Source organism: Pseudorca crassidens, chromosome 2 (genome assembly GCF_039906515.1).
Source record: "Pseudorca crassidens isolate mPseCra1 chromosome 2, mPseCra1.hap1, whole genome shotgun sequence".
Taxonomy (NCBI): domain Eukaryota; kingdom Metazoa; phylum Chordata; class Mammalia; order Artiodactyla; family Delphinidae; genus Pseudorca; species Pseudorca crassidens.
The window spans coordinates 53238768-53253319 of NC_090297.1; the positions used below are offsets into that span (position 1 = coordinate 53238768).

The following is a 14552-nucleotide window of genomic DNA, read 5'->3' on the forward strand; positions in this document are numbered from 1 at the left end:
AATTACCCCAAACTGGGTCTTTAAAACAATTACATGAATAACATCTCAGAAGATTTGATTTAGCAAATACAGTTTGCTAAATCAAATAAAGTTGCTGGAATACAGTTCCACTATAGAAATCCATAATATGTTGACAGCAGAAGTCACTAAAGGCATTTTAAGTTTCTTCTACACATTAGGCTTAGAATACTGAAATGCTGTATGAGACAGCCCTCTGAAAAACTCCTAAGTGTAATAAAGATATAATGGCAAAACTAAGAGCACTACTTTAGACAAGAATATTTGAAATATATATAAATGATCTTTTAGCTAGTGAAATCTGAAAATTACACCAACAAAAATTCACTGTCACCATCATTGTAATCCTTTATCCATCAGTTGCCTAAAATGGTTTTCTTGTATTTTTTCTATTTATTAAACTAAAAGAAAGTTGCTTCTGCTACTTGCTTTTGGAACTCTTTCAATGAAACAAAAACTAGGTCAACTGAACTATTTTATAGTAAGAAAATACTTTATGTCTTAAATTTCTACTTTCTTCTTAAAAAATCCATGTTTAATAATATTCTCAAAAAGTCATTATTTATCTTATAAAACACTTAAAAACAGGTTTCTGAACCTATGATTGTGAGAAAAGACTAGGTTCAAATTATATAACCTTACCTTTTTCTTTTCCTTCACATCATATAAAGCCAAACTTGCAAAAATGGGTTCAATTTCAATCTCAAACCTTTAAGAAGGAAAAGGATGAAGCAGTTTAAAAATAAAGTTCATAGTTCAAGAGAAATTCTCATTCCAAAAATAAATTCTCTCAATACCTTGTACTTTTCTACATCTGTGCTACACCATCTATACTGCCCCTCTTCCTGAAACACACTTCTCCACGTATACCTTTCACAGTCTAAATCAACCATTACTACATACTTCAAAATCTTAAGAAAAAACAAAGCCTGCCATGTAACAAATATAAAATCATCTCTAAGGAAAAAGATACTTTGTCTTTATATTCCTCAAGCCAAGAACAGTGTCTGATAAATACTACAGATTTCAGTGAATGTTTTTTCAAGTTTTAAGACTAGTTATATAACTGAGGCAGAGTCATCTTCACCTAGCCAAAAATGCTCTCAAGCTCAGCTTCATAGGCAGGATGAAATGTTTAGTAGAATTTAAAATTATGTACAGAACATTACTTTTCAAAAGGACACAAACACAAGTATAAAATCTACCAGGATTTTGTTACACTTGTATTCAAAATATTACTCCAGAAAATAAAAGTTACATAGTAAACAAAATAAATACTCACTTGAGTGATAAACATTTTACAAGAAGTCTTTGACCAAAATGTTCTTTGGGCACCTCAGGAACACTAAGTCGTTCTATTGGTTCTTCCTACAAATTGACAAGCAACACCAAAATGAACATGCTTACCATATGTCAACCCTTTACAATTTATTTTTTAAGAACTTATTTTATTAATCTACTACTTTTAGTCTTCACAAGGGAACACAGAAAAGAATGGCCTATTTATCCTCAAACAGGAGTCATTACATCATAAGTGTGCTCAACTATATTTCATTTACAAAAAGCATAACTATGTTTCAATTAAGTTTTATTCCCTACATTATCATAATGCTACATACAATTCATACTCCCCAAACATCTATCTTAATAATCATTTGCTTCTTTATATCCAAATTATCTATACCTCATCTGGTGATGGATGCAAGGCAAAGAGTTCCTTATGACGGTTTGCTTTCCTTTGGTCATCATTCTGACGGTCTATTTCTTCATTTGGAGTTCGATCAAGTAAATTGGGAAGCAAAGCATCAGGAAGTGAATTTTTCAAGTCAAAAATACTGCAGGCCCAGCTACCCCTTGGAGTATCATCTATTGACATTGAACGTCTTTTAAGATCATCCTGTAATGTAAAACATTAAATATATTAATCAATGAATAAAAAAAACTATATTAAAATAACTTCTTATAGTCATTTAAAAATAAAAGTATTACTTGTTCATCCTGGTAGTTGTTGCCATCTGGAGCTTCATCGGATTCAAAGACCTGTTTTGGCAAACCTTTTTGCCTTTCTTTCTGTTTATCTAATGTATTAGGATTAAATCCTGTTCCCAGTTTATGATATCTATTCAAAATAAAATAAGGAAATATCAATTTTTGAAAATTTTTCACTTTTTCATCATCATTATGTAATAAGCCAACTGTTCTCTGCATTATTTCTTTACATAATAAGAATATATTCTGGCAGTTTTGAGTGTATTTAACATTTAACCAGAGGTTTAAGAAAACTTCCATCCAGAGTTCCTTTAATCCAACTAGAGAGCATTTATGAGTTTCCAAAGGTAAATCATATTGTCCTTCCTTTTCATGACGATCATGTGGATATAATTTAAGTTGTACTTTCAATTCAGAGAATTGGTCAGTAAAAGGAAAGGATGGGAAGCCAGGTTAAAGAATAAAATGAGAGAGCAGAAAATATATCCTGCATTCATAACAATGTAAATTTTTAAAAGGCAAAAATATATAAAGCACTGAAGCTTAAAGTTCCAAATAGCCAAAAAATTTTGCTATATCTCATTATGTATAAAAAATCTTAAACAACCTAAAGCTTCAGGCTTCTAAAATGAAAAAATAGGGACTTCCCTGGTGGCGCAGTGGTTAGGAATCCACCCACCAATGCAGGGGACATGGGTTCGATCCCTGGTCCAGGAAGATCCCACATGCCGCGGAGCAACTAAGACCATGAGCCTAGAGCCAGTGCTCCGCAACGAGAGAAGCCACGGCAATGAGAAGCCCACGCACCACAACAAAGAGTAGACCCCACTCGCCACAACTAGAGAAAGCCCGCGCGCAGCAACGAAGACGGAACGCAGCCAAAAAAAAAAAAAAAGAGCCTGTAAAATGAAAGAATAGCAAGATCTACACCACTGTATACATATATTCTTAATTAACATGTATTGTTGTATAATATATATATTAGGCTAAGAACAACTCTTAAACTAATGTATATTTCTTTCCTAACAACCCAATGTCCAAGAATATTAGAGACACTATGATCAAAGAGCAACTACTGTGTCACACCTCATATAGTCAATCTGGGGGAAATTTTAACTGGAGCATAAATAATTATAATTACCAGAGGATTATATGGTTCTATCAGTCAATTTATGACATAGTAAAGAATCACACTTAATATGAATTATTCACATGTCTTGCTGCGAAAGGTACTGAAATAGCAGCTACATGATGCTCACATCATAGTATAATCACAAAATAAAAGAAAGCATTTTTCTCTGGAATAACTAAAATAAAAATATGCAGTATAGTAACATGAAAGATATTACTCAGAAGCAGATATTTTAATCTCTCATGAAATGTTTAAAGTGCCTTAATTTGTGTAAAAATGCCTGTAAAGTGACAAAGTTTGAATTCAAACACAGGTCTGTTTAACTCTTTACACAATGTTGACTAAAGGCAAATAGACAAAACTTTGCAGCAAAAAACCATTACCAGATATTTTTGAAAGATACTAAACTGTTTTCTAGTCTTTGTACCTTTTTTCCTCAAGGGAAACATTTGTATTTTCCTTAAAGGACAGAATACACTGTTGCTTTTCTATATGAAAAAGGGTTTTTTTTTAAATAACATTTTATTATTACAGAATCAATCCATGCTCATTGTTGAAAATTTAAAAATACAGACTTGTAAAAATACAATCATTATATTTCTACTACTCAGAGTATCAGTGTTGAACTCCTAGTATTTAACTAACTGGATCTTTTCCTGGGCGTATGTATAATCATAAGTATATACATATACATAAGTATATACATACTTATAGTTTTTGTATTTTTTAATAAAAATGAGATCATGTGAAAAAAAGTGCCTTAATTGGGAAACTAGATATCTAAGCTACTCTAATAAACCAGAATACTGTTGCATTCTTCCTCCTTTATGTCCTAAAAAACTGATAGTATGAAATTCAAGAGAGCTGAGAAGAATGACATGATTCATGATCAATACTCTTTTCTATATTATCATTCTGTTCCTGTAGTCAGTTGCTATGATAAGGCTCTACATGATTACCCAACCAACACCACCATTTCTACGACTCTGTATCTTGGCATTCTCTCCCTCACTTATTCTGTTCCAGCCACACTGACCTCTCTGCTATTCCTTGAACATTCCCAGCATGCTTCCAACATGGAGCCTTTGCGTATACTGCTCTTGCCTCTGCCTAATACACTCTTCCCCCAGATATCCAGAGGGCTTACTCCTTAACTTCCTTCATGTCTTCGCTCAAATTCATCTTATCAGAAAGGCCTCTTCCGATTAGTTATTCACAAAGTGGAATCACCTCTTCTTGGCTCTCCCTATCCCCCCATCCTACTTTTTTTCTCTACAAGACTTCCCTCTATTCTTCCCAACTATTATATATTTATCTGTGTTTGTTTAATGTCTATTGCCCTCAACCCCAAGTAGAACATAAGCTCCATGAGGGCACGGAGTTAGTTTTGTTGACTGCTGTATCATTACTGCTTAGTATAGTGCCTGGCACATACTAGCCTCTCAGTAAGTATGTCTTGCATGAATAAAGTACTTTCTATCCTTTTACCCTTCTGTGCTGAATTATGGAAGAATTTTTTGGTTTCATCTTATAACTTACTATTCCACTTTTCAGTCACATCTGCTCCGCCATTAAACCCATCTGCTGAGTTTTAAACATTTTTTTCACTGAACAAAATTTTCACTTCCAAAGATAACCAGTTGATTTTTTATATGGTTACCATAACGTTTTCACATCTCTTTGAGGATATTAGTTACACGTATGGGTCTTGATGTGTGTTCTGTTAACTATTTCCTAAATTGTAAGTTCTTTTATTTGTAGTTTGATAATTCTCTTTCAAGTGCACTGGTTTTAATCAAATGGTTGGCAAATCTAGGTTCTAATGCTCATTTTTTAATTTGTAAGCCCATATCTGTCTGAAAATACTGTATCTGCTTAGCCAAGCACATATCCAGTGGCTGTGGAGAAGAGGCACCTCATGCTTCCAGGCAGAGTCTGCCAGTCTTCTGGGTATGAGGGCTCCTTCTTATTCCAAGGTATGCCCACCCCAGGCACTATTGTATGAGCTCAAGCCCCTATAATTAGTCCTCTTAAAATAGGCAGATACCGGACTTCCCCGGTGGCGCAGTGGTTAAGAATCCGCCTGCCAATGCAGGGGACATGAGTTCGAGCCCTGGTCTGGGAAGATCCCACATGCCGCGGAGCAACTAAGCCCGTGCACCACAACTACTGAGCCTGCTCTTTAGAGCCCACGACCCACAACTACTGAGCCCGTGTGCTACAACTACTGAAGCCCACATGCCTAGAGCCTCTGCTCCGCAACAAGAGAAGCCACCGCAATGAGAAGCCCGCACACCACAACGAAGAGTAGCCCCTGCTCGCCGCCACTGGAGAAAGCCCAGGCGCAGCAACGAAGATCCAACGCAGCCCGCCAATCAATCAATCAATCAATAAATAAATAGGCAGATACCTCTGCTCCCACTTCTATGCATAAAGAAGGGTATAAGAGGTTTCAAAGTAACCAAATGTCCAACATTTACCCCAGGTCCCCCTTCTACTGCCTGTATTCACTGAGCCTAAAGCTCTACTGAACCTTTTGCATGTTATCTTAGCATGTGCTTATCACAGCATGTGCTGTGGTTTTCTGTTGTGTTCCAGTCATACCTTTTATATTTCAGGGATACTTTAAAACTTCTAGTCTACCAAAAGTACCCCTTAGTCTTCCATTTACTACTGAAGGTAATAAATAATATCTAGTATAACAGAAAAAAATACAAGCATTAGAATCTGATGCCCCTAGGTTCTAATCCTAGCTATCCCACTTTTTGGCCATGGGACCTCAAAGAAGTTACCTAAGTACTCTGAGCCTGAGCTACCTTGTCTGTTGGAACCTTAAATGAGATGAGTGTAAAGTATCCAATAAAATGCCCAGCATATAGCAAATAACCATAAATGTTAACTACTGTACCCTCTTGGCTTAAATCAAAGTCAGTAATCCCTTGATTAGAATTAAGTAGCAAGACGACTCCATGATTCTAAGGTTAATATATTTTACAACTAATCTATTTCTATTAAGATTTCTGATTACAGGTTTCCAACATACATGCATAAAGGTAAAAACTTTTGAGTTATCTGACAGAGGAACGGTCTTCTCCAGTAATCTCTAAAATCTGGCTATTGAAATACTTATCAAAATTGTAAGTTCATAAAAACAGCCCTTCTTTATAAAGGGTAGCAGATTGTATTTTTATTAGGTCACACTAAAACTAAAAAGTATGTCAGCAGTAACCCCAAGAGTGAAACACAGTGAAATAAGACAGTTGCCCACAACAGCAACAAAATAAGCAATGGATACATCACTGTTACTAGTACAATTTAGCACAGATAACTTCATTTCTCAAAACTGCAATGTCATAACAGAATTTTCCACTACTTCAGTAATTATACTTCCTTTAGAAAAATAAAATAAGGCTAAGAAGATTCAGTATGAAGACCCTTCTTCATTAGGCAAATTAGCAAAGGAAGAATAATTTTATTTTATTTCTTAATCTGACTTGATATTTCAAACACCATCCATTAGAAACATAAATTTTGTGGTAAAACAAAACATTTTTACAACTACTAACTTGATTGGATGTACAGGTCAAGGACCTGTAAATATTCAGTTAGTTAATAAAAGGCAGAGACCTTTCAAACACCTTGATCTAGAAAACTAGCTATTAAACTTAAACAATTCAATAAATTGGATTCTTTTTTAGAAATACAAATTATTCATCAATATTTACCCACGATTTCCCAAAAGAATTAGACTACAAATCATTATTTTATATTATTATTAGTTACTAATCATCTATGATAATATAGAAATACTATCCCCACAAACGTATTATTTTATAAGGAAAGTAAGAGAAAGTAATTGTGGAACTCCTAAGGAAAAAATATCTATATGCAAAGGTTCTTCTTTTACTTTTTCAGCTATTTTTTAAATGAATTTTCAGGTCTCATAATTAGTATTAATCTACCTTAATCCATTTACAGATCCTACTCAGTATTTTTAAATGTCATAATGAATATATAACTTACTTTCTGATCACAATTGCCCAGTCTTCTGTATAACTTCTTATACAATCTCTAACATGTGGATCCATTTCACTATTTTAAAAAAGAAAATATATTTATAATTTAGACAGGAAAGCATTGATGTTTGTGAATTCTGCTGCTGCGCTCTTGTTCATATAATAGGAAACAACACTACCACAAGAAATAGAATCTAAATAAAATAATGGAAGGTAGCCTTTTTATAGTTACACTAAAACCAGAAATAGGTAAATGTCTCCTTACCTTTCTTCAGGTACAGCTGAAACAAGGGTTCTACAGTCCCTAGGACTATAAACCACTTCAATATCATCTGGAGGGAATTCAATCAAATCCCTTAAAAGCCCAGAATCCACAGCTAAAGGATGAGTAATGAGGTAATCTTCCAAATCCACTGGATCCACTGCTTCAGTAAGGGGCACCTTTATAAACAGGGATGCATGTGAGAGGTGGGTATAAAGGAAGAGGTGGACACAAGAATTTTAAAACTTAAATAGATTTATTATTTTAAAAAAACGTAATTTTTCTCTTGCTATTTCTAAAATGTCAACAGATATTCAGCCAGATGAACTAAAGAAACCACAAAGTGTTGGGTCATACTCTCTCTGATTTTCTTGCTTCGATTTTGCCCATAACTCCCACATAAAAACAGTAAGATAACAGTTCTATAATACTATACAGTGACAAAATACTCACTGGAGGGATTCTTTTTTATAATTTGGAATTTTCATTGCTAAGTTTCTTAGTGGTGCTTTTACTTTATTTGTTGTTACTGTTATCCTAGTAAAAACGTACAACCATACTGCAGTGGGGGGAAAAATGGCCCTCCAAAAGATTGCCAAATCCCAATCCATGGACCTTATATGTGAAAATAAATAAAATATAAAATAAGAGTGTTTGAAGATATCATTAAGGATCTTAAAAGACGGACATTATCCTGGATTATCTGAGTGGGTCCTAAATGCAATCATATATATCCTTATATGAAGATAAACAGAGATTTGGGCCACACCAAGAGGAAAGCCATATGAAGACACAGGAAAGAGAGATTTGAAGATTCTGGCCTTAAAGGTAGAAGTGATGTGCCACAAGCAGCCACCAGAATCTGGAAGAGGCAAGAAAGTGATACTGAAGGGAGCCTCTGAAGAAAGTGCAACCTTGCCAAAACCTTCATTTCTGCCCGTTGATACTGATTCCAGACTTCTGGACTCCAGCACTGTGAAAGAATACATTTCTGTTGTTTTAAGCCACCCAGTTTGTGGTAATTTGTTACAGCACCCAAGGAGACTAATACACAGACCCTATTAAAAGTATTATTAGCAATAATAGGATATTTGTGGCATTCCTTAGCCAAGCTGAAATTATAGTTTTCGATAAGATACTCTACTTCTTATCTAATTCAAGAAAGAAAATTATTCAGGCAAAACTATAAATGATTATACAACAAATGTGCAGTTGTGGACCAATGAAAATAAGAATATGTTATTTTTCAAGATGTTCAACTGGGTAAAAACACTGAGACCTGCCTACTGTGCAAGTTTGCATTACTACAAAGAAGGTGCTTTAACCTATACTTCTTTGGACTGAACAACTAGGTAGAGCAACAACATTTTAAAGATACTAAGTAAAATAATGAATGACTATCACATCATAAACACTCAAAAGATGGTAGCTATTATTATCATTATCATTGTATGTTTTCTCATTTAAACCTCCCCCAAACCCTGTAAGTTAGAGATAATTATTATTTCAATTCTACAAATAAAGGCAATTGTGCTCAAAGAAGTTAACGTCTGAAAATAAAATAGCCACAAAATGAAGAGCAAAATTTCAAACTGGGTCTTTAAGATATAAATTCATGGTTTTCTCTCATAAGCATTCTATCTTACCTATTCTACCAAGTACATAATACACTATCATGACATGCTTAATAGAAGCATAGAAGCAATTCATCAGGGAAAGGGAAATCTTTTTCAATTACTGTTGCTGGAAAAATTCGATATCTATATGGGGGGGAAAATGAACTTCAATCCTTACATCATGACATATACAAAAACTAAACTTAGATGGACCATAGATATAAACATAAATGCTAAAACTATAAAGCTACTAGAAGGAAATATAGGAGAATATCTTCAAAATTTGGAGTAGGCAAGGGTTTCTCAGACATGAAAGCGAAAGGGATAATCATAAAAGAAAAATTGATACATCAAAAGATGGTTAAGAAAATGAACAGGCAAGCCACACTAGGAGAAAATATTTACAAAATACATTTAATAAGTGACTGGCATCTAGAATATATAAAAAAGTCCCACATCTCATAAAAACAAACCACCCCCTCAAATAAATGGCGTGGGGGTGGGGGGGCAGTTGGTAAGACATTCAGAAAGGAAGATATAAAAATGGCCAGTTAGGGACTTCCCTGGCGGCACAGTGGTTAAGAATCCATCTCCCAACGCAGGGGACACAGGATGGATCCCTGGTCAGGGAACTGGATCCTACATGCATGCTGTAACTAGGAGTTTGCATGCCACAACTAAGGAGCCCTCGAGCCCAACTAACGAGCACACGTGCCGCAACTAAGACCTGGCACAACCAAAATAAATAAATAAATAAATAAAATTTTTAAAATAAAAAATCCAACAGAGTCCATAAAATAAAATTTATTTTTTTTTAAAAAATGGCCATTTAGCACATGAAAAAGTGCTCAACATCAAAGTCACAAGTAGGTACTTCCACTTCCAGGAAGATGGAGTAGACATAATTTTCTCTATTCTTCCCACTAGTTACAACTACAAACCCTGAAGATTATATATAAAATAAACATAAGACGGCTCTAAAAGGTGGATAGAAAAAGGCAGACCAACAGGGACCTCGGGACCCAAGGAATAGCACAATAGTGAGTTACCTAAAATTTCTTTTTACCTTATATACTCCACACCTGATGCTAGAGAGGTCCACAACCCAGAAACACCAAGGAGCACAGGAAAACAAAAAACACAACCAAAGCCTGTTCTCCCCAGCCAAAGGACCAAGAGAGCAGCAGCCTAGCAAAATAGAAAAGGTTAGAGAATAACCACTCTACTCCAGCCAAACATCACATGAAAAACTGTAGTCCCACCCATATCCACACCAGCAAAGGCCAAATGGGGAGCTAGACTTCACCCTCACCAAGCTGTAACAAGCCATCCCAACACTACCCATTCAGCACCATGTCAGAGAAGTCAGAGTGGGGAGCTGAGATTTTCATATCTACTGGAAGGTAATGAATCCTCCACTCCCACAGTGTCAGTGGAGTCCACACAGGGAATCTGGACACCTATCGCTATACAGCAGTAACAAGAACTCCTTGCCCTTACTGCTGAGGCAATGTCAGGTGAGGTCTATATAATTTAATACCTATAGGGTGAAGAAACATAAAGGTACATAAGATTTCCACACTTCACTCAAACTGGTAAAATGTCAACACCAGTAGTGTGATTAGTTATGTATATACAATACCTTAAGCAACCACTAAAAAGACTATACAAAGATATGCACTCAACAACATTACAGATAAATCAAAATGGAATTCTAAAAAATGTTCAGATAACCCACAGGAAGACAGAAAAAGGAAACTAGAGAAACAAAAGGCAGAGAGAACAAACAAAAAATAAAATGGCAGATTAAAGCCCTAGCAGAATGATAATAACATTAAATGTAAATGGCCTACATACACCAATAAAAAGATAAGAAACTGGCAGAATGGATTTAAAAACATGACATACCAGTAAGGTATACCAAAAGCTCACTTCAAAAAAGACAATATAAGGAGGCTGAAAACAGAAGGATGGAAAAAGATATACCATATATACATTAATCAAAAGAAAGCAGAAGTGGCTATATTAACATAAGATAAAGTACTTCGACTTCAGTGCAAAGAAAAGTACTGAATAAAGAGGGACATTACCTGATGATAACAGCTATGACCCATAGCAATCTTAAATGTGCATGTACTAAACAACAGAGCTATAAATTATGGGAAGCAAAAACTGACAGAACTGAAAGAAGAAATAAGATATATCTACAGTTATAGCTGGAGACTTCAAGACATCTTCTCAACAACTGAAAGAAAACTGAACAGAAAAATCAACAAGGATATGGTAAAATTCAACAGCACCATCAACCAATAGGATCTAATTGACATTGTTTTATAGAACAATCCACCCAACGACAACAGACCAAATACTTTTCTCAAAGGCCCAAAAAGTAAATACCAGGATAGACCATAACCTGAACCCTAAAACAAACCTCAAAAAATTTTAAAAAATTGAAATCATACAGAGTGTGTTCTCTGACCATAATGTAATCAAACTAGAAATTAGCAACAGAAAGACAACAGGAAAACCTCCAAACACTTGAAAACTAAAAACACAGTTCCAAATAATCCATGAGTCACAAAAGTCTGAAAAATGAAACTTAAAAATTACATTGAACTAAATGAAAATAAAACATAACAAAATTAGTGGGATGAGGAAAGTGCAAATCAAAAACACAAGATACTACTTCACACCCATTATGATAGCTATTACCAAAAAATGTAAAATAACAAGTGTAGGAGAGGATATTGAGAAATTGGAAGTCTTGTGCAATGCTGGTGGGAATGTAAAATGGTACAGCTGCTGTGGAAAACAATTTGGTGGTTCTGGAAAAAAAAAAAAAAAAAAACACACAGAATTATCATATGACCCACCAATGCCACTTCCAGCTATATACTCAAAAAAACTGAAAATAGAGACTCAAACAGATACTTGTACACTAATGTTCATAGCAGCATCATTACCGATAGCCAAAAGATGAGAACAATCTAATGTCCATCAACAGATGAATGGATAAACAAAATGTGGTACACATATACAATGGCATATTTTTCAACCTTAAAAAGAAATGAAATTCTAACACGTGCTGTAACAAGCATGAACCTTGAAGACATTATGGCTGAGTGAAATAAGCCAGACACAAAAAGACAAATATTGTATGATTCCACTTACATGAGGTATGTACATATAATAGACAAATTCATACAGACAGGAAATAGAATGAAGGTTACTGGGGATTGGAAAGAGCAGGGGAATGGAATTATTTTTTAATGGGTACAGGGTTTCAGTTTGCGTTAATTAAAAAGTTTTGGAAATGGACAGTGGTAATGGTTGCACAAAATTGTGAGTGTACTTGATGCCATTTAATTGTACACTTAGAAATGGTTAAACTGATAAATTTTGTTGTGTATATTTTACCACAATATAAATACATACATACATACATTTAAGCGAACATTTTTTTAAACTTTATAAATCAATGTTTCTCCACCTAAGAATTATTTCTGAGGCAGTACACTTTTCAGGATTCAAAGTGTCACAAATGATACTCCATGAAAATAATGACAAAAGCTGGGAGTCCTTACGTATGTCTAATTCAAAACTAACCTTTCCTCAAAGATTGACCAATCATATCAAGAGTAAGGGTTAGGGTTGGGAAGAAAGCTATGACACTCTCTTAACAACACTAAATCACAGAGATGATAAATGATCTTGTTTCCCAAACTCACATAGAAAGTCACTGGTTTTCTAGGTGTAATACTAACTAGACTTGGAGCAAAGAAATAAATTTATTTCTGCTACAACTGTCTCCACGCTCTCTGACTCCCATCAGAGACAACTGCCTGGGCTAGTTTTCGGATGTAGTGATGAGCTGCTTACAACTATAAATTATTTTGCAAGACTCCAAAGAAATATCCTGTATTTACAGATTCAAGGGAGGAGATTGCAACATGATTTTATAACAGAGAATGACTAGGCAGCAAGCAGGGTTAAAGGATGCAATAAGAAGCAATAGTGAAGCACTACAGAATCCCTTACAGGCAATGTGAGACACTGTCTTACTTCAACAATCACTGCATTGGAATTCTGACTAACATGTTTAGTGTTCAGATCTCTTTCAGTCTTTTCTGGTGTGCCATCAAAATTCTGGTATTTGATTAGTGGTTGTTTTGGGATGGGAGAAGGGAGACAAAAGGGTGAGAGCTAAACAGTTTCTTTTTGAGGTAATGAAAACGTTCTAAATTGACTGTTGTGACGGTTGCACATTATATGTGAACATATTAAAGCCACTGAATTGTAAATTAAATGGATGAATTGTATGGTTATGTGAAAAAAGTCTCAGTAAAGCCATTAAAAAAAAAAAGTTGAACCAGAATCTAATCGTATACAGGAAATACAGAAGATAGAGAAACAAGTCTATGAGGAAGAAATTTCAAAAACGTTGACCCAGAATCTAACCAGTTACAGGAAATACAGAAGATAGAGAAACAAGTCTACAAGGAAATAAACATAAAATCCAAAAGGTAGGAAATTCTATAAGACAACTAATCCAATTTCCTCAACAAGTCAATGGCATAAAAACAAACAAACTTAAAAGTTGGGGGGAGGGAGTAGTATTCCACTGTGTATATACACCACATCTTCTTTCCATTCATCTGTTGATGGACATTTAGGTTGCTTCCATATCTTGGCTATTGTAAATAATGTTGCTATGAACATTGGGGTGTGTGTATCTTCTCGAATTAGTGTTTTCATTTTCTTCAGATAAATACCCAGAAGTGGAACTGCTGGATCATACTGTAGTTCTATATTTAGTTTTGTTTTGTTTTGTTTTGTTTTTTGCGGTACGCAGGTCTCTCACTGTTGTGGCCTCTCCCGTTGCGGAACACAGGCTCCGGACGCGCAGGCTCAGTGGCCATGGCTCACGGGCCCAGCCACGGAGTGGGATCTTCCCAGACCAGGGCACAAACCCGTGTCCCCTGCATCGGCAGGCGGACTCTCAACCACTGCACCACCAGGGAAGCCCTATATTTAGTTTTTTGAGGAACCTCCATACGTTTTCCAGTATGGAGGAAAACATACGGCTGTACCACTTTACATTCTCACCAACAGTGCACAAAGGTTCCCTTTTCTCCACATCCTCGCCAGCACTTGTTATCGCTTGTCTTCTCGATGATAACCATTCTAACAGGTGTGGGGATATCTCGTCATGGTTTTAATTTCCATTTCCCTACGCACTTTTTCATGTACCTGTTGGCCATTTGGATAACTTCTTTGGAAAAATGTCTATTTAGTTCTTCTGCCTATTTTTAATTGGGTTGTTTGTCTTTTTGTTATTGAGTTGTATGAGTTCTTTATATATTTTGGATATTAACCCCTTATCTGATATATGATTTGCAAAAATTTTTCTCCCATAGGGTGCCTTTTCATTTTGTTAATTGTTTCTTTGGCTGTGCAAAAGCTTTTAAGCTTGATGTAGCCCCAATTTGTTGATTTTTGCTTTTGGTGTTTGTGCTTTT

The 14552-nt window shown here is 35.2% G+C and overlaps 1 protein-coding gene across 7 annotated transcripts in view; it reads right to left on the minus strand.

The window, feature by feature from the left end:
* Positions 1-14552, minus strand: part of DOCK7 (dedicator of cytokinesis 7) — a 208106-nt gene that overhangs the window by 167653 nt on the left and 25901 nt on the right. For 6 of the 7 annotated variants that reach the window (XR_010940861.1, XM_067726375.1, XM_067726373.1 and 3 more), the window contains exons 3-8: positions 7421-7596; positions 7163-7231; positions 2008-2137; positions 1703-1915; positions 1301-1386; positions 661-727 (exon numbers count right to left, since the gene is read on the minus strand). Coding sequence is in view for 6 of the 7 variants with exons in the window: in XM_067726375.1 (XP_067582476.1) it covers positions 661-727; positions 1301-1386; positions 1703-1915; positions 2008-2137; positions 7163-7231; positions 7421-7596 (741 nt within the window). In the remaining variant the exon portion in view is untranslated. The remainder of the gene's footprint in view (positions 1-660; positions 728-1300; positions 1387-1702; positions 1916-2007; positions 2138-7162; positions 7232-7420; positions 7597-14552) is intronic. The other variant, XM_067726378.1, reaches the window with a different exon arrangement.